Raw genomic sequence first — 18,597 nt, 5'->3', positions numbered from 1 at the left:
AGGCATAGAGAAATCTGTTCTTTCTGTGAAGACCTCTTTATTAATTAACATAAGGAAATCAGAAAATTATCTTGATTTTGAAATGTTATACAATAGTTGTAAGATCATTTTAAAATTTAAAAACTTCAGTCCCCTCTGTGAGACAGTATTATACTATAATTTTAGTTAAACACAAAAATGAATGCAGAAAAAGTAGAACAAAATAATGTTCACCCTAGCATTGGGATGTATCTGATCATATTTTGAATTTTGTCATGCTTTATTTTTAATACCTTTGTTTGAACTAACTGGGGAAAAAAAGACTGATTGAAGCAAAGAGTGAAAACACAAATAAGCTGAGTAGATTCCTCTCGAAAACATCATTAAGGTTTCGAGATGTCCTGAATACAGAGTCCTATTCCCTTTTTCCCACTGTGGGTGCAATCAATTCTGGATAGGGCTAATCTCACTTCCTCACTCTTAGTCAGCTTGGCCAAGTAGGCTTGGGTCTTAATTTACTAATCTTTTCAAGCTTTTCTAAATTCTTAAAAGTTAATGTAGACCTCAGTTCTTGCCCCCTACTCAGATCTTTCCTAATCTCAGCATGGCACTTTTTTGCTCATGATCTTGCTTGTTACTAGGACTTTTCTCAGATTTCTTCTATAATATCAAAACAGATCACCGACTAGCATGGCTCATATAAATGATTTTAAAATGAACCATAAATCCATCAGAAAATCATTGTCATCATTAAGATCAGTAACATGATGTTACACATGGATTTTTTCTTCAAATACTGTATGGCATTTTTACATTTTTAACATGGCTTACAAACATTAGGTTATTCAACACTTAGAATATTGCCCAGCAAACAAATATTACATTGAAATGCTGATAGAAAGAAATGGTCTTTCTGCCTCACAGAAATGCACAAATGCCACAGTCGGCTGGTTGCTAGGAAGTTTGAGAACTTGAAATGGAAGAAAGGGATATAACATATATAATCCGCATGCATTATATCCTTGTATGTGTCACCTCCATTTGCACAGAACTCCCAACTACGCAACATGAATCCAGAGCCACAACAGGAGTTCTGTGATTTACTTGTGCAAATTGAATTCCCTGTCAGACACTTGTGATTCAGCCTGGATCTGTAGGAAGATCCGAAAGGAATAGAAACGATGCCATCCAATAGGAACCAGTCAAGTATTTAAGGCAGATGACACTGGAGATCCTACGATATGTAAGCACATCATCTGGCCTATATATTCATGCAAACAATATTATAGGGATGATTCAGCTTTATACCAGAATGACCCCTTTTGTGATAGGTGCACAATGAAAGTATGCAGATTATACAGTGATTCTTAATCCCTCATCTGCAGTTTTTTGTCTGTTATCAGATTCAGCCCAAAGTTTAGAGGATTCTGAGGAACAGGAGGAAAGGATAAAAGTTTTCAAATATTCTATCCTCCCTGTTCCATTTATAGATGCCTTCAATCAGCAAGGAACACTTGTTTTCAGCAAAATCACAACTTCGCTTTCTTTATCTTTTCAAAAGTAATTTGTTTACTACTAATTTACCCAAAGGGTTAGTTAGCACATTATCATATCAATGGTCAAAAAATGCTTAGGAAAATCTACATTCAGGTGACAGATCTGACCATTACAAAAGATAATGAAATTATTTTTACTGCTCTATCTATCTATCTATCTATCTATCTATCTATCTATCTATCTATCTATCTATCTATCTATCATCTATCTATCTATCTATCTATCTATCTATCTATCTATCTATCATCTATCATCTATCAATCTATCTATCTATCTATCTATCTATCTATCTATCTATCTATCTATCTATCTATCTATCTATCTATCTATCTATCTTGATATATACACACCAGTGGTGGGTTTCAAATCCCGTTCCAACCGGTATGGTTGGAACAGGCTGGCGGCATCCTCATGGACGCGCACAGCATGCACATGCATCTTAGTGCCTCTGCAATGCTCCACGACACTGCAGCTGCTCCGTGGAAGGTCGCGCAGGTGCTGTATGCATCATGTGCATGCGCGGCAGCGCAGAAACTTTAAAACACAGGTAAGGAGCTTAGGCCCTGCAGTATTTGGTGCTCCGGGCTGGCTCCGGTACGCCCGTACTGGGGCATACTGCCTGAAACCCACCACTGATACACACATACACAGGGATTTAGCATTGTAAAGTAATTATAAAGGGCTGGAAGGGCAAATTGCAAGAACACAGCTATAACTACAAAGACTTATCTATATCATCTCCCATCCCTTCATCATTATAGAAACGGAAAAAAACTATTATTTCTTTTTCTATCAAGTTACATTTAAAGATACTTCAAGGCAATTATCAAGAGATGTTCATGTTGCGAACAGTTTCTCATATTTTGAAGTATCCATGTTCTTCAATAACTGGGATATTTGGAGAAGGGCACAAAGTTGTAATGAGTCACCCTGCAATACTAAAAAGTCTGCTACCTAAAGAAAAAAACGATTGGAGAAGAAAATGAAGCAGGTACCAATCTACAAAGATAAACTTGGAATATTGCTTATAAGTTTCAATATCTTACTTGCAATATTTGGATCCAGAGTGCGAAAGATGTTTCAGATCTAGCACAGCTGTTTGCTCTACTTGTCAGCATATCCTAAAGAAGTCTTGACTTTCTCTGGGTTCACATGGTAACCACTTGATTCAGAAAAACATGTGTTAAGAAGGCATTAAGGAAAAGTCAACAGAGCAGTGATATGTGGTTGCATCATGTCACATCTCCTTAATTCAAACACATATTTTCCGCATAGCTAACATGGAAACCCTGGAAAAAGCAAGGCATCTTTAAGGCCATACCTATAAGGATAGCGAAACGTGCCCCATGCTGAATCCAAACAGATGATAAGTCTCATCGTGGTTAACAATCTGTACTGACATTTGCGGTTATTCTTTTGGGGTACTTCGTCTTTGCTTCCTCCTCAGGAAGTTCACTTTAAACTAAAGTTCACTTAAATTTAGTTCACTTTAAACTAAATTTCAGGCAAAAATCAGGTAACAATTACATACATTAGCTTTCAGTTTCATTCTTATTGTATTTAGCGTATTTTGTATGCAGGTATCATTTATTTCTGGAGAAATTTTGCATCTTAAATTCTAAACCTTCAAGATTAAAAATATTTGAAGTATATACCTTAAGAAGCTTTGCATGGAGAAGTAATGTGTAGGCGGCTTCAGTGTAGTTATCGCATTCTTTGTGTAGGTCACAAAGTTTGTACAAATACCTAAAGTAATAAAATATAATTTTCAACAATATTACAGAATAATTATGGTTTAAGATCCCTTGAATTCTAAATGCTGAAATATGAAATAAAATTAATATGTTTTTTTTAATCTCATATTTCAAATCAAGCCTTTCAAATACTTAGTACCTGGCATTCAAAAGAAGTCAGCAATTATATGAATAATGCATTTCATAAAGTTATATTTTCCATGGTTAAAAGATTCATTTAAAAAAACAACACTGATTTTCTGAAATATAATTTTGGTTAAGTATATAACTGAAAAATTCTATTTTTGACATTTGTAACATTATTTCCTTGAAAAGTAATTCCAAAGAAACAAGAAAACTTTGCTACCTTTGAAAATAAATAAAAATCCACCCCAACATATAAAATATGATTTTTATGAAAGTAGCAATTATACTTATGGATTATATTTATTATATTTAGGAGCCATGGTGGCGCAATGGTTAGAAAGCAGTATTACTGGCTAACTGCCAACTGCCAGCAGTTCAATCCTGACTCAAGGTTGATTCAGCCTTCTATTTTTCCGAGGTCATTAAAATGAGGTACCAGATTGTTGGGAGCAATCTGCTGACATTTGTGAACCACTAGAACAGTACTAAGAAGTGATATATAAATCTAAGTGCTATTGCTATATTTATGCTAATAACATTACTATTGTTGCCTTAATGTGTGTTATTGTTATCCATATGTTTGATAGTGATAGTAATTTTGAATCAGAGTCAGAATCGGAATCAGAATAGAGCTGGAAGGGACGTTGAAGGTCTTCTAGTCCAGCCCCCTGCACAAGAAGGAGAGCCTATACCATTTCAGACAAGTGACTGTCCAGCCTCTTCTTAAAACCTCCAGTGATGAAGCCCACAATTTCTGAAGGCAAGCTGTTCCACTGATTAATTATCCTCATGGTTAGGAAGTTTCTCCTTAATTCCCAGTTGCTTCTCTCCTTGATTAGTCTTCATCCATTGTTTCTTGTCCTGCCCGCAGGTGCTTTGGAAAATAAATTGGCCCACTCCTCTTTGTGGCAGCCTCTCAAATACTGGAAGACTGCTATCATGAGGACCCAGATTGTTGGGGGCAATATGCTGACTCTGTAAACCACGTAGAGAGGGCTGTAAAGCACTGTAAAGCAGTATATAAGTCTAAGTGCTATTGCTATCAAGTGCCCCACTAAGTCCTTCTTTTCTCTAGACTAGCCAAACCCAAATCTGGCAACCATTCTTCATATGTTTTAATCTCCAGGTCTTCAATCATCTTAGTTGCTCTTCTTTGCACTTTTTAATAAAGTCTCAACATTTTTTTTGTAATGTGGTGCTTCGATGCAGTATTCCACATGTGGTCTTACCAAGGCTTTATAAAGCAATACTAATACTTCACGTGATTTTAATTCTATGCCTTTGTTTACACAACCAAGGATTATATTATCTTTTTTGGCTGCTGCCACACACTTCTGACTCATGTATAAGTGATCGTTCACTAGAACCCCAAGGTCACTCTCAAAGTTACTGTTTTTGAGCCAAGTTTCGTCTAATCTGTACTTGTACCTTTGGTTTTTCCTGCCCAGTGTAAAACCTTACTTTTCTCCACATTAAATTTCATTTTGTTGGATAGGGCCCATTGTTGAAGTCTGCCAAGATCTTTTTGAATCCTGAGTTTGTCTTCTGGGGTGTTGGCTATTCCTGCCAGTTTAGTTTACTCCTGCAAATTTGCTGAGTTCCCCTTCTATTCCCTCATCTAAGTCATTTATGAAGATATTGAAAGTAATTGCTTTAGTTTAATCTTATTTAGTTCCATATGCATTTTATATATAAACCAGAATCATACTATTTGTTTTTTGATTTAATTTGTTTGCCACCCATCTTGCTGCGAAGCAATTCTGGGCAGCTTACAACATTAAAAGCGGTAAAACCATAACAATAAGGATACAAAAGTATAATTAAAAGATGGGGGGGAGGGAGCAAGATGCACAGGGGAAAATGGGATCCACTATTAGTTCATCAACCAGCTCCAGCAGGGTGCTTCCCTTGGGGCCCTAGGTCTACTGGCAGAGACAGATTTTCAGGCTCTTGTGGAAGGTTGAAGCCCCATAGAAGCTCTTGTAATAAATATATAAAATAAATACTTACATATTTATTTAGCTTACTTTGGAGAACTTACATCTCAGAAACATATATAACATCTTTCTACCTGGGCATGATTGCATATTATATTAGGATCTTGATGATGACTGTAATATATGGGAGAACAGGAAAGCATGGAGGGAGCAATTTTAAGACTTTCTATTCAGCTGCACTTGAAAGTCATAAAACTCCATATTTCCTTACAGTGTAGCTATTCACATGTAAGTTTTTTTTAATGATGCTAATGCATGTTAAAAATAACAACTTATTGTTATGGGAATAGAAGTTACCAAGAATAATACCAAGAACTAATAGAAAGAAAGAAAGAAAAAGTTCCTTCCTCATGTAATGAAGTGCTAAATCCACTGTCTTGACTTCAGTTTTAAACTAATGAAACCTATATAATATGTGGCTTTGTCCTCTTCTACACTTCTACAGAATTACAGAAAATTTCTGTAATTTCTGTCATTCTGAATAGGTTACATTTTGAGTTATAAATGATCAAAATGAAAGCTTCAAATGGAGGAAAGATATTACCTCAAAGAGGTTCTGTATATTATTAAAGACATGTTCAAAAGCAAATAATCAGTTGGTACTTTTACAATCTTTTGATAATTAGAATTATAACCTGGGGAAAGAGGGTTTTAATATCCATTGGAGAATGCAAGAATGCAGTTGTGATAATAAAATAATAATAATAATAAAAAGCAATGAGCAATTGTTCTCGCTGCAGAAAGGTAGATGGTAATTAACATCCCCTTTCCCTGTTAAGAAACAAATTAAATCAGTGATAAACAAAAACAAAGGAAAGGGCCAGGAGCTAAAAAAAAAGTCAGCTTTTGCAACCACAGAAAGGAGCAAAGAAATACCAATCATAAAGTCACTAGAAGGAAGAAATACATTGATAGTTCAAAAGACAGTGGGAAGTGTTAAAAAGAGCAAGGTGGCAGGATGGGGGTTGGGATGGGAGCAAAGGTACCCTGTAACCGTGTCAGGAATCAACGTTAATATTTTAAAAAACTAAATGAATAAATTACACCTGGTGAGGAAAAAGAGGTGTTAAAGCAAAGCTTGAAATTACACACCTATATATTCTGAATAAGAGTCTCCTTTAAGTATGCTGCCTAAAATATAATTATATGATATAATAATAGGATCCATATTGCACACAGTCCTACTTTAATCAATACTTAGGATTTCATCAGGTGTTTGCAGATAGATGAATAAAAGGATCTGCTTGTGCTGCATTTGTGTATATGTAAAATCGTGTATTTATTCTTAAACAAGGCCTAATAAAGTTCATATTTACAAACCTTATGTACATTTCTTCTCTTTCAATCTCTTTGTAGAAATTCTAAGGGAAAAAAAAAGATGTATCAGCCTCTTTTAATGAATTTGGTTTTACACATATGTGCAAAGGTTTTATACACACTATATTAGAAATTTATAAAATGAGTTCTAGGAGATGCAAGCATCACATTACAATATTATAACGTGATGCTTGCATCTCCTAGAACTCATTTTTTCACCTATGAAATATGAAAGCATTGCTTTTTAAAAACATTTTATTACAAGAACTCCATATGCCCCCAATAGGGCACTTTCAAATCCTACACCATTAGCTCTTCTCACTTTTGCAACGTACTAGTCATCGTAATGTACTGAAAAACAATTTAAAACATTAAACTAAAATTAGCGTTAAATCAACCATTCTTGAAAACTAATAAATTAAAGAGCATACTAAAAACGTAAATAGCTTCAGGTAGGAAGGAGGATGAGTGCTGATAATTATAAGATTACTGGAATAATATATTCCTCCCTTCTGATGCAGAACTAAATAAAACTCCTCCTCTGGAATATATTTTTTCATTAAAAACACAGAAGAACTACATTTTCCCCTTTATGCCTGCTATAATTCCCATAATTAGCACACCCACAGCACTGGCATTATTCGTTAGAAAACTTCACTTTAGCTGGAGAACACATTTGAGGTTAGGTTCATTTTGTCTCTTCCTTAAGTAAAAAGAAAACATCCTTTTAGAATTGAACCATAGTCTAAAACAGTGGTTCTAAACTTCATCAGTCCACCATCCCCTTGGTGCTACAAACTGATCCTCAGTGCCCCCCACCCAGTGGTGGAATTCAAACTTTTTTACTACCAGTTCTGAGGGCGTGGCTTGGCGGGCATGGCTTGGGGGTCATGTGACTGGACGGTTTGCACGACGGAAGGAAGATAGTAACAGTAAAATTCAAAACTGTAACAAATAATTGCACATTTATTCAAAATCCAATTTTAAAACCTTTTCAGTTTTTAGTTAATGTTAATTCAAGTAAGTTTTTTCAAGTAAGCAATGCACCCACAGTAGCGACCAGTCATTGATGGTGTTCCATCAGTTGCACAAGCTAGTATGTTGGTAAGTGGAATTTCCTTGTCTTTGAAAAACTGTTCAACAACATGAAATATTGACTCCCCTTTAGTATCTGTTTTTAGTTGCCTCGCAAATAACAACTCTTGGGTCAAACTTTCATCTTTAATAAAGCGCACATAAGCAAGAAGCAAAGATTCATTGCCTGGCAAAGTTGATTCATCCAGCTGTAATGCAAAGTCTATTGTCCGTAGTATGCTGCACAATACATCTTCCACATTCTCAGCCATTTCATCTATGCGTCCTTGCACTGAATTGGTGCTGAGAGGAATTGTCTTAATTATATCATGTGGTGACTTATGCAAAACAGTACTCAGAACCTCACTAATGGCTGGTAGGATGAGTTCTTCACCAATAGTATGTGGCTTTCCAGACTTAGCAATCAGCAATGAAATGTTGTATGATGCACGCAAGCCATCGGTGTTTTGTTGGGAAGCATTGTAAAACACGCGTGACAGTGTTGGGCGCTTTTGCAAGTTGTCATGAAGTGATTGAAAAAAAGTTAGGTTCTTGTCTGCCTTGTCAGGATGTGCCTTCTTCAAATGTTCATTCAGTCTGGAAGGATTCATTGCCTCATTAGAAAATACTTTTTCACATAGTAGGCACCGTGGCAGCTGCTGGTTTGATGGTACTGGTATAAATCCATACTTCAGATATTCCACACTATATTGTCTACATTTCTTCTTTGATATTTCTGCTTCTGCCATTTCTGCTCTGAAAATCAGAATACTTACAATATGTGTGTGTTCACATCTGACTTAAGGCTTTGCTAAGTGAATAAATAAACCCTACCAACTCCCTGCCTGCCTTCTCTGTGCAAATAACCAGGATGTTGCTCTTTACTCTGCAGCAAAGCAAGGATTCTGGAGCTTGATGTCTACAGGGAGATTCTCAGTCATCCATGTCATGGTTGTCCCAAAGGTGCCTTTTCAAGAGGCAACTGGACTTTCTGTTTTTTCTTTGAAGATGTTTTGCTTCTCATCCAAGAAGCATGATGAGATGACCAATTAAATAAAGTTTCATTTTACAAAGTCATTGTGGGCATATTGTTTGCATTGGTGTAATTAAGAAAGCATTAACATTTGCTTGAATTATTTGATGAGATTATTGCATGGTACCTAGGGCTTCCCAATATGGAAAGTGAGAATGGGAACATTTTAACAGATCTATATGTTCTTGGGTTATAATTTTCACTAAAGAACCATGGGGATGGAAAGGGAAATATAGACAATGGAGTCCAATTAGGGAATCAAAGAGATAAAATCATTTTCTTTTTTAAATTATTATTATATTTTTTTATTTTTCCCAATGCAACTCATGCAAAGAGTCATCCACACGTACATTACATTTTCCACACTTTTAACTTACATATTTGTGATTCCTTATAACTTCTTTAAGCTAAACATTTTAGTACAAATCAATGCATTGCCATATATATCATTAATGCAGTTTCCTATCTCTTCCATTACATAATTAACACCTTTTCATAAGTAAAGTTTAGTTGTCTCTCTCTCACACCTCTCTTCCTCCCTCTCTTCCCCTTCTCTCTTCCTCTTTCTCCTTTCCACTCTTCCTCTTCCTCCATCCTTCCCCTCTTTCTCTCCCTATCTCCTTCCCACTCTCCTTTCTTACTCTCCCCTCTCTCCATCTTTCTCCATCTCACTTTCTTTCTCCCTCCTCCCCTCTCTCACTTCTTTCCTCTTTCCCTCTCACTTCCTTCCTCCTTTTCTTCCCCTCTCTCTCTGACTTCCTCCCTTCCTCTCTCCTTCTCTTTCACTCCCTTCCTCTCTGCCTTCCTCCCTCCCTCCCTCTCTCCTCCTCTCCTTGCGAAAAAAGAAATAGCTTGGCAAAAAAAGAAAAACTTTTTCCCCTCCTCCTGGCTGCTCTGTTGCCCCCCTCCCCTGCCCTGGATTTTAAACTGAATGCTAGGCTCAGCTCTGCAAGGGAAAGCCCAGACTGAGGGAAATAGTTTAGAAAAAAAAACCTTTTCCCTCCTCCTGGCTCCTCTGTTGCCCCCTCCCCTGACCTGGATTTTAAACTGAATGCTAAGCTCAGCTCTGCAAGGGAGAGCCCAGACGGAGGGAAATAGTTTAGAAAAAAAAGAAAAACTTTTTCCCCTCCTCCTGGCTGCTCTGTTGCCCCCTGCTGCCCCCCTTACCGCTTAGCGCCCCCCTGCCTCTTAACACCCCAAGTCATCCCACTGCCCCCCAGAGAGCATACCATCCACTTTGGGAACCACTGGTCTAAAACATAAAGAATTCTATTAATATAAATGATCAGTCTATTGAGAAAATGTTTCTAGGCAGTGATGTTGTCTAAGAAACCCGCTGTATGTACAATTATAGGCCTGCAGCTTTGAGCACAAATTCTAAGTTGACAGTGTTTCCAATGGACGGATTATCATGATTCAAATCATATATTTTTTTAGCTATAAGTGAGAGCATAATATATTTTTGTTTTGTTTTGCTGGATTAGTGCTTTGATACCACTGATGGTGGTTTCATTTGGTCAGTAACATCATTTTGTAGCAGCTCTGCTCATTTTCATTTTCCTGGTTAGTATAACGAGTTCATAAATTGCTCTGGATTTAATAATGCAATGCAGTAAACATGTTGATGCCGCTCAGTTTTATTTCTATTTTATCAATCCCAGGAATGACACCTAACTTCTCTCTATGATTTTTTTTAAAATCAATAGCTGACTTGATGAGGGTGAATTTACTTATGTCAAATACAGGCAAGAAGGTTGATGATTAGAGGCCTGACTGGACTGCATAATTGAGTTATATTCTTTGAAGATAGGAATATATAATTTCTATTAACAGACACAGAAAAAACATCACATGTGAATTGCCAATAGGAACATGATGGTGTGAGCCTATTATCTCAGTGTTAGGAAGACTGACTATTATAAAAATATTTGCTCCTTCTGGACAAATATTATTCTGGATTGTGTACAATATAACTTTTTTTAATCATGAGATTCTAGAGTAGGTAGTCAATCTGTGGGCCATGTGTAACTCTTCAGCCCCAATTTTGCAGATTCCAAAACATTTTGCAAAATCAAGCAGCACAGATGTTGCAATCCAGTGGAGTCATTGAAGAATGTGAGGTGTCCTCCCCACCCCCGAATTAAGAAGCTGTTGATGGATCCAATAATTTTGGGCAATTTTCATACAGGCTGGCAGGTGGCTGGATAAGAAGGAACTGAATCAAGGTCAACCAAGTGGCTTTGGGTGCTTGGACCACTTGGAACTAAAATCTCACTTCCCTATTTGAGGCTGATGTACAATTTGGACATTATCCTAGACCCCCAGCTCCTGTAATAGTAGCCAGAGGGGCCTTCACTCAGATTCATGATATGTATCACATGCACCCAATTTTAGATCTTAAGGCACTCCAAACAATTATTAAATCTTTCATCACTTTGCATAAGGGCAATTACAATGCGCTCTACAGGGGGCTGCCCTTCAGGACCATTTGAAGCTGCAGCTTGTGCAGAATGCAATGGAATAAGAAATGATGACCATGCCACAGTGTGACTGTGTAACATTGCTGCTTTGTGAGCTACTCTGGCTACTAGTACATTTTAGGTGGATTTCAAAATGCTCATTATCTGCTTCACAGCCTTTCATGGCTATGGGCCTGGATAACTGAGGGACCATCTATCTCTTGTAGCATCTGCCCATTATGTCTTGTACAGTGGTGGATTTCGGATCCTGGTGCAACAGGTACGGTGCAACGGGGCTGGGCGTCCACTAGATGAACACGTGCAGCGCATGTGCATGCGTACTTATCGCCTGCGACGCTCTGTGACGCTCCAGCTGCTCAGCAGAGTGTCACACAGGTGCCGTACGCGCCATGTGTGGAACCCCCAAAAACCTCAAATACCGCTAAGGAGTGTGGGTGGGTGGGCCCTTCGGAGCACCGTACCGGAACGGTACCTGGTGCTCCCAGCAGGCACAGTATGCCTGTACCGGGGTATACCAGTCGTAACCCACCACTGGTCTTGTAGATTTTGCATGCTTTGGGTTCCATCAATGAAATCATCCCACCTTTTCTGTTGTGGCACATGCCATTGTAATATCCTGCTTGAGATTTATATGCACCTGGGTTCATTTCGTTCAAATACGCCCTTGAAAACTGGCTCTTCCTTCAGACTTTGAGTTGGCTGGCTGGCTGGTAAAATGCTGCATGTTGAGAGTGTTGTTTTTTAATCCTTCTCCACGATTCAGTATCTTTTTTTTAATAGTTGCTATTAATTTTGTTCTTTCTATCGCATACCACTGAGAGTTGCTATAAATCGGGCCGCTTTACAAATTTTAATTTAATTAAAATATTTTTTCACCCTATAAATCCCTCTATCTCTCCTTCAAAAATAGTGTGAATATTTCACAATTGCCCATTCTTGTAATACCTTCTTGATACCAGACCTGCCTCTTGAAAGTAATTTTTTTTCAGCAAATAGAAAAAAGTCATAAACTTTAGCTTTAGAGAATAGCCTACAACGGGTCTGCAACCTTAAACACTCATATATGGACCTGTTTTCCACAGAAAAGAAAACACCAGGACACACAAAACATGGTTGGGCATAGCCAACTCAACATCACTCCCACCCAGTCCCATGACCCCCCCAGCCATGCCTACCTAGGTTTTGTGGCTCCCTGTGTTTTCTGTGGGAAATGGGTCTCTCTCTCCCTCCCTCCCTCCCTCTCTCTGTTTCTTTCTGTGTGTATTTCTCTCTGTCTCTCTGTCTCTCTCTTTCTATTATTCTCTTTCTCATGTTTCCCTCTCTTTTCCCTCCCTCTCATTCTCTCACTCCAGCTCTCTCTCTCTCATTTCTCTTTCTCTCTGTTTCTTTCTTTTTCCTCTCTCATTATCTCCTTCCATCATTTTCTCAGTTCTTTCTCTTTCTCTATTTCTTCCCTTTTCTCTCTCTTTCACTCCCTCTCATTTGTTTTTTCTCTTTTTCTTCCCCCTCCCTTTCTCTCTCTCCCCTTCTCTCTCATTTTTTTCCCTCTTTTCCCTCTCTTTCTCTCCCTCCAGCTCTCTCTTATTTCTCTCTCTCAATTGTTTTTCCTCTCTCTCATTCTCTCCCTCCATCATTTCTCATTTCTCTTTCTTTTTCCCCTTTTGTCTCTCTCTTTTCTCTGTCTCTCATCTCTCTCATCTTTCCCTCTTCCTCCCTCTCTCTGTCTTTCTTTCTCTCTCCCCCTTCTCTTTCTCATTTGTTTCCCTCTCTTTTACCTCTCTCTCATTCTCTACCTCTTCCTCTCCCCATTCTCTCGCTTTCATTTGTTTCTCTCTTTCCTCTCTCATTCTCTCCCTCCATCATTTTCTCATTTTTCTCTCTCTCTCTCTTTCTCCCCTTTTCTCTCTCTCATCTCTCTCTTTCTGATGCACATGTGCATGCATGCACAAGCAGGATACCCTCCTGGGCTGGGATCATGGCTGTGGCGGTAGCGACTCCTCCTCCCACTTCTGCCACTGTGTGCTCAGGTGTGTAGCCAGAGCTCTTCCCTCCCCATATCCGGTGGTGGCTGCTCCTCCCTGTTCTCCTCCTTCCTGAGCTGACATGAAGGGGACAGCAGCTGGCACTGACCGCGTCGGGCCAGTCTCAAGCCCTGGTTCGGGCCAGTGTCTCAGGGCTGAGAGCAGGTCATGTGACCAGGTCAGCAGGGAGTCACAGGAGACGGATCAAAGAGCCACATTCTGCTCCAGAGCCGCAGGTTGCTGACACCTGGACTATAATCAAATATGCCAATCCTAGCCTCCTTCCATTAAATATTTTATAAACACGATGTCCCCCTTTATTTTTCTGTTTTGAAATCATGATATTAAAAATAAATAAATTCATGAAGGCAATGCACATGCAGGAGGCAGTTATACAAATCCAGTCTTTTCTCCCCTACAGAATGAAAAACTTCTTGATACTTATAAAATGCATTTTCAATCATTTCATCCTTCAGCACCTGTCTTCTCGGTAAGTTTTAAATGTGAGTGCCTATTAAGATGATGATTCCCCAGGGTTTCTAAATGTGCATGCGCAAATAAATTTCCTTGTGAGTTAAAAATAGTTATTCCACAAATTAGAGAAATAGTGCATTAATCTACATTAATCTACAGCATACATAATGTACTTCTATGAAAGTACATACATTGCACATAAGTAAGTTTGCTGATGCTCAGAGGATGTATAACATAATTACAAAAAAAGGTAATACATAGTCCATATTTGCTAATGAAACAAAGGGGCTCCAGTAGCATTTTAAGAATCCAGCCAGAATAATTTTCCTTTTCTTTTCCAGGCTGGATTCTGATCTCCACAATGGGTCAATTTGTAGGGTACAGGTGAAATTAAGTAACTTTTAATTAACTTTTGGAGAAGCAATCCAGATAGATGGAGTAAAGGATTAATAAAAATTAGGAATTAGATTTTTTGTATGAAGTAAAGCAGCAAAACAGGAAGATAAACAAAAGAAAAACTATACAAAATACTTGTTTATAATCAAAGAAATAAGCCCTCATTAATGATAATCCCTTTTATGGACTGAATGCCAATAAAATACTTCAAGCTATGCGTCCAGAGGCTGAAAAAAAGCAAATAAATCATTTTTGCACGCCTGCCCCCACAAGAGAGAAAGAGAGGGGGAGATGCAGAGAGAGAGAGAGACAGACAGACAGACAGACAGACAGACAGACAGACAGAGAGAGGGGAGAGGGAGAGACAGACAGACAGAGAGACAGAGAGGGACAGAGAGAGGGGGAGGAGAGGGAGGGAGGGAGAGAGAGAACACTATTCTACAAATAGAAAGGTTATGCAAAAGATGTACTGCAGAAGTCTGAAGGATCAAAGGAGTTCTGAGAATTTATGTACCTGAACTTAATGACTTAATGCAAGATAGGGACTGAACAACCAAAGTAAATGTATTAGCTGTTTCCGATGTTTAAGAACTGCAAATTTATATAATTTATATAATCAGGATCTCTCCCTACTAGAATATAATTTTAATTTAAAATGCAAAATAATTTAAAATTAATTTTAAATCTCTTTTAAAGTGGTTTATATTGACATAATGACATAGGGCCTAGATACTGGAGAGATCAATAGTTTCTGCCCATTCAGTAGCTTCCATCAGAGTGGAGTGCATTCTAGCTCTGTTCCATTAAATATTGCCAGCTTGTGGGACCTAGGAAGTATGTCTGCTCAGGTGCAACCCCATCTTCTACAAGAGCATTCCTCCAGAGATAAGAGTGGAGCCCTCCTGGGCTTCAAGGAAGCTTTGAAAATCTGGCTCTGGTCACAGACCTGGGGTCTATCTTTGTCATTGTTTAATGGTCTCTGTTTTGTTTTGTGGGTTTTTGTTAACAGAGTGTCTTAATTGGGCTGCCTATTGACTTAATGTTTCTGTTTTTATGAGGTTTGTTTTTAGTTTTGTAAGTTACCCATAGGACATTAGAATTGGTCTTAACTTAACAAACATAACAAGTTAACTTAACAAATAAATAAATAAATTTCTGGGGAGCCAAGCTGTAATAGTGGTTAAGGTTCTAGACTAGAAGTGAAAACATCCAGATTTTTGTCCAGTCCTTATCTCTTTGCTCAAGAGTAACAAGTTTAAAATAAAAGGTCTCCATGGAAACAGTGTGGCAGATTACTGTCCATAACCTTCACCAGAGAGACTTGATTTAGGAATAATAATGATGATTGTGATGTTGTTATAACATGTGGTAAATGGCTGGAACTATAAAATTGTAAAGTCATTTAATAATATACACTCCTAACTTTGGTTTAGAGTACTTTCTTGGGGGGGGGGGGACCAAATCCAAAGGATGTTTTTTTTCCCTATTTTTCTCATTTAAGTTAGTTTTGTGCTCTCTTTTCCCCCCCAACTGATGTATAACCCACAAGAGGGATGACAGGTAAAAAGCTTTCGAAGCTGTTCTGGCCCCGTGGGTTTATGACTGTTTGCAGGGATTTAGTAGCCTAATTCCTAGAAGACCATAATAAATGATCCCAGCAGATATTCCATGTCAACAAGAGCCAACAGACTTTGACTTTAAAAACTTCATGCCCGGTTTAGTGTGTATTTTATAAAGGTTCTGAGGTTTCTGTTTTATTCTGTACATGGATCATTTTTATGGATCATTTTCATAATGGATCATTTTCCTGTATTATGGATCATTTTCCTGTATTATGGCAGCCTTCAGACACCAAGGAAAAGGATTTTTGACGTGGCCGTTAAATGCAGATGTGATACTTTAATTAAATCAACAGTATGCCTGGTTACCATGCTATCTGATTTTTTGAAAAGTTTTAAGTGTCAGCTTTCTTCTGGTTTGAAGTTATGCTTTCCATTTATATCCTCAAGTTTATCTTTTATCTTTATTTTCTAGAAAATTGCAGTAAACCAAGGCATTGATATTTTAAACTCCCATCGATCTATCAGACTTCTTAGTCCCCTAAACCCACCTAACAAAAGTGACTACAAAGGCTAATGTCCTTTTAAGATACAGCATTATTTACCAATCAAGCTCTTTTGCCAAAGTTAGAGTTTATCATCCTACATTTCCCCTTTTATTAGTAACTTTCTTAGATGAATTATGATGGTGTAAACAGAATCATATATTTAATTTAGGCTTGGTTTGTCTAATCTTGATTTCTAAAGTAAACACCAGTTTTAAAGAAGAAAAAGAAATCCTCAAGTTTTACTTTTTTTGTGAAACATCCAGCGGGCAGAATCTTATCCACTTAATTGTAGTCATATGATTAGGCAGCCTAAGAAAAAAGAGATTGTATAGAAGTCTTCTTTATCCCACATATAACCATTTCATTTCTCACCAGAACATTGACTGTACAGCTCATGCGGTTTTCCTTGTTTTCATCATGCATAATAGTTCTGTAATCTAGAAGTCTCTCCATCAGCCGTACCACAAGTTTAACAAAAGTTTCACCATTTTTGGCAAGGTACTTATGTTTTCTGCAGTGCTCTAAAAGGCTGAAAAAGTGATAGTAAAAATAAAATCGTATTAATCAAACTTGGGAACATATCCCTCAGGAAAGACTAATTTGAAATATTTTGTATCAACAAATGTTAATTAATCATTATAAATCCAGCTGTTATGAGCACTTACATTTTGTCAAATAACACTTTATATTGTTCATCTCCTCTTCCACCTTCCACTTCATGATCCAGTTTTGTGATTATCTCATTTTCAAACTGTAATTAAACAGAACAAGCATAAATAATTAACACTCCAAATATGTCATCATAGCAATGATCAGGTTATAAAGTTGTTTGGCTTTACAATAAATGCAATATTTGATTGAATTTTAATAGTTTGACATCTCCAATACTACCTCCAGCTTGTATATAATGATCTGTTGCCATTTGAGCATTTGGAAATGTTTGGCCATATTGTTAAATGGAGCTTAGGTGATTTTTTTAAAGCAAATCTAAATAAGATGGTTAATTACAGTAATAAGAGACAAGAAATCATATTCAAGGCAGGCACACTCTATCCTTCACAATAATTATAATAGCTACAAATGCAAGCAAATTGAAAGCATTATTATGGACGATATATTAGGCTGCATTGCCAATTGCATCGTTTGGTTAGATGAAATACATTCACATTTATTTAGAAGACTACAGAACTTGGCTCACCTCAGATACATCAACCAAGGAACTTCAAAGTCATTGCATTAGGGGAAGGAGACGAAGCAGAAAACAGCTAGTAATGAGGTTAAAAATAAGGCTTTAACATGATCGTAATTTGAAAAAGAACTTAAACAATCAGTTCAACAGATTGTCAGAATCTTTTTCCAGCAGATGAAGATGTTTACTGTTATTGTTATTGCTTTGCAATGAACATCAGTGTGTATAAAGCACCTCCCTTAAAATCAGTAAAATAGCCAAATCTTTTTCCAGACTTATATAGTTTTTATGTGTAATGCTTTATACAGAAAAGGCTTTTCTGCAGGCACAACCCATTTTCTTAATTTCCTCCCTCTTCAGTCCCCCCCCCCCTCTCTTTTCTTCCCGGCTATTAGTAGTAGAAAGTGGCTGAGAGCTACCTGTAGTCTGAGAGTTATACATGTGCTTCCTAAAGCAATCAATTGTATGTATCTTCATTTGAAAAAATGTCACTAGAGTGTCAAAACAATTGAATGGCCATGAAATGATAGTGAGGTCTATTTTGTGGATAGTCATGGGAAGAGATGCAGAAAGAGTCAATAAACGGAAGCATAGGAATTTAAGGTACAAAAACTAACAGCCACCTAGAATTATTTATTTATTTTACAGGGTTTTACAGACCAACTCAAAACATCTGAATGGGCTGCAACATAGCAATAAAATAAATCAGTATTATAAAAAATAACAGTACAATAGTTTAATAGTAATAAAGCAACCCTCTTGTGAGATGGATGCCAATAAATTTAGCTAGGGTTGGAAATCCTGCAAATAAAGATGTCTTTAAAGATCGTCTATAAACCATGAGGAATAGATCTAAATGATTAGAATGGCTTCCTGTGGTGGCGCTGTGGTTAGAATGCAGCATTGCAGGCTAATTCTGCCAACTGCCAGCAGTTTGATTCTTACTGGCTCAAGCTTGACTCAGCCTTCCATCCTTCTAAGGTTGGTAAAATGAGGACTCAGATTATTGGGGACAATATGCTAACTCTAAACTTCTTAGAGAGGGCTGTAAAGCACTGTGAAGCGGCATATAAGTCTAAGTGCTATTGCTATG

At 37.5% G+C, this 18,597-nt stretch overlaps 1 protein-coding gene across 1 annotated transcript in view; it reads right to left on the bottom strand.

The window, feature by feature from the left end:
• Positions 1–18,597, bottom strand: part of DOCK1 (dedicator of cytokinesis 1) — a 459,011-nt gene that overhangs the window by 73,508 nt on the left and 366,906 nt on the right. Inside the window, exons 34-37 of the mRNA XM_081954827.1 lie at positions 16,981–17,066; positions 16,688–16,844; positions 6,734–6,774; positions 3,192–3,282 (exon numbers count right to left, since the gene is read on the bottom strand). Of these exons, the coding sequence (XP_081810953.1) occupies positions 3,192–3,282; positions 6,734–6,774; positions 16,688–16,844; positions 16,981–17,066 (375 nt within the window). The remainder of the gene's footprint in view (positions 1–3,191; positions 3,283–6,733; positions 6,775–16,687; positions 16,845–16,980; positions 17,067–18,597) is intronic.

This window comes from Natrix helvetica (genome assembly GCF_964273705.1).
Source record: "Natrix helvetica genome assembly, chromosome: 5".
NCBI classification, from domain to species: domain Eukaryota; kingdom Metazoa; phylum Chordata; class Lepidosauria; order Squamata; family Natricidae; genus Natrix; species Natrix helvetica.
Note: the sequence above shows the minus strand (reverse complement) of the source record. Positions and strands in the feature narration are given on the sequence as shown.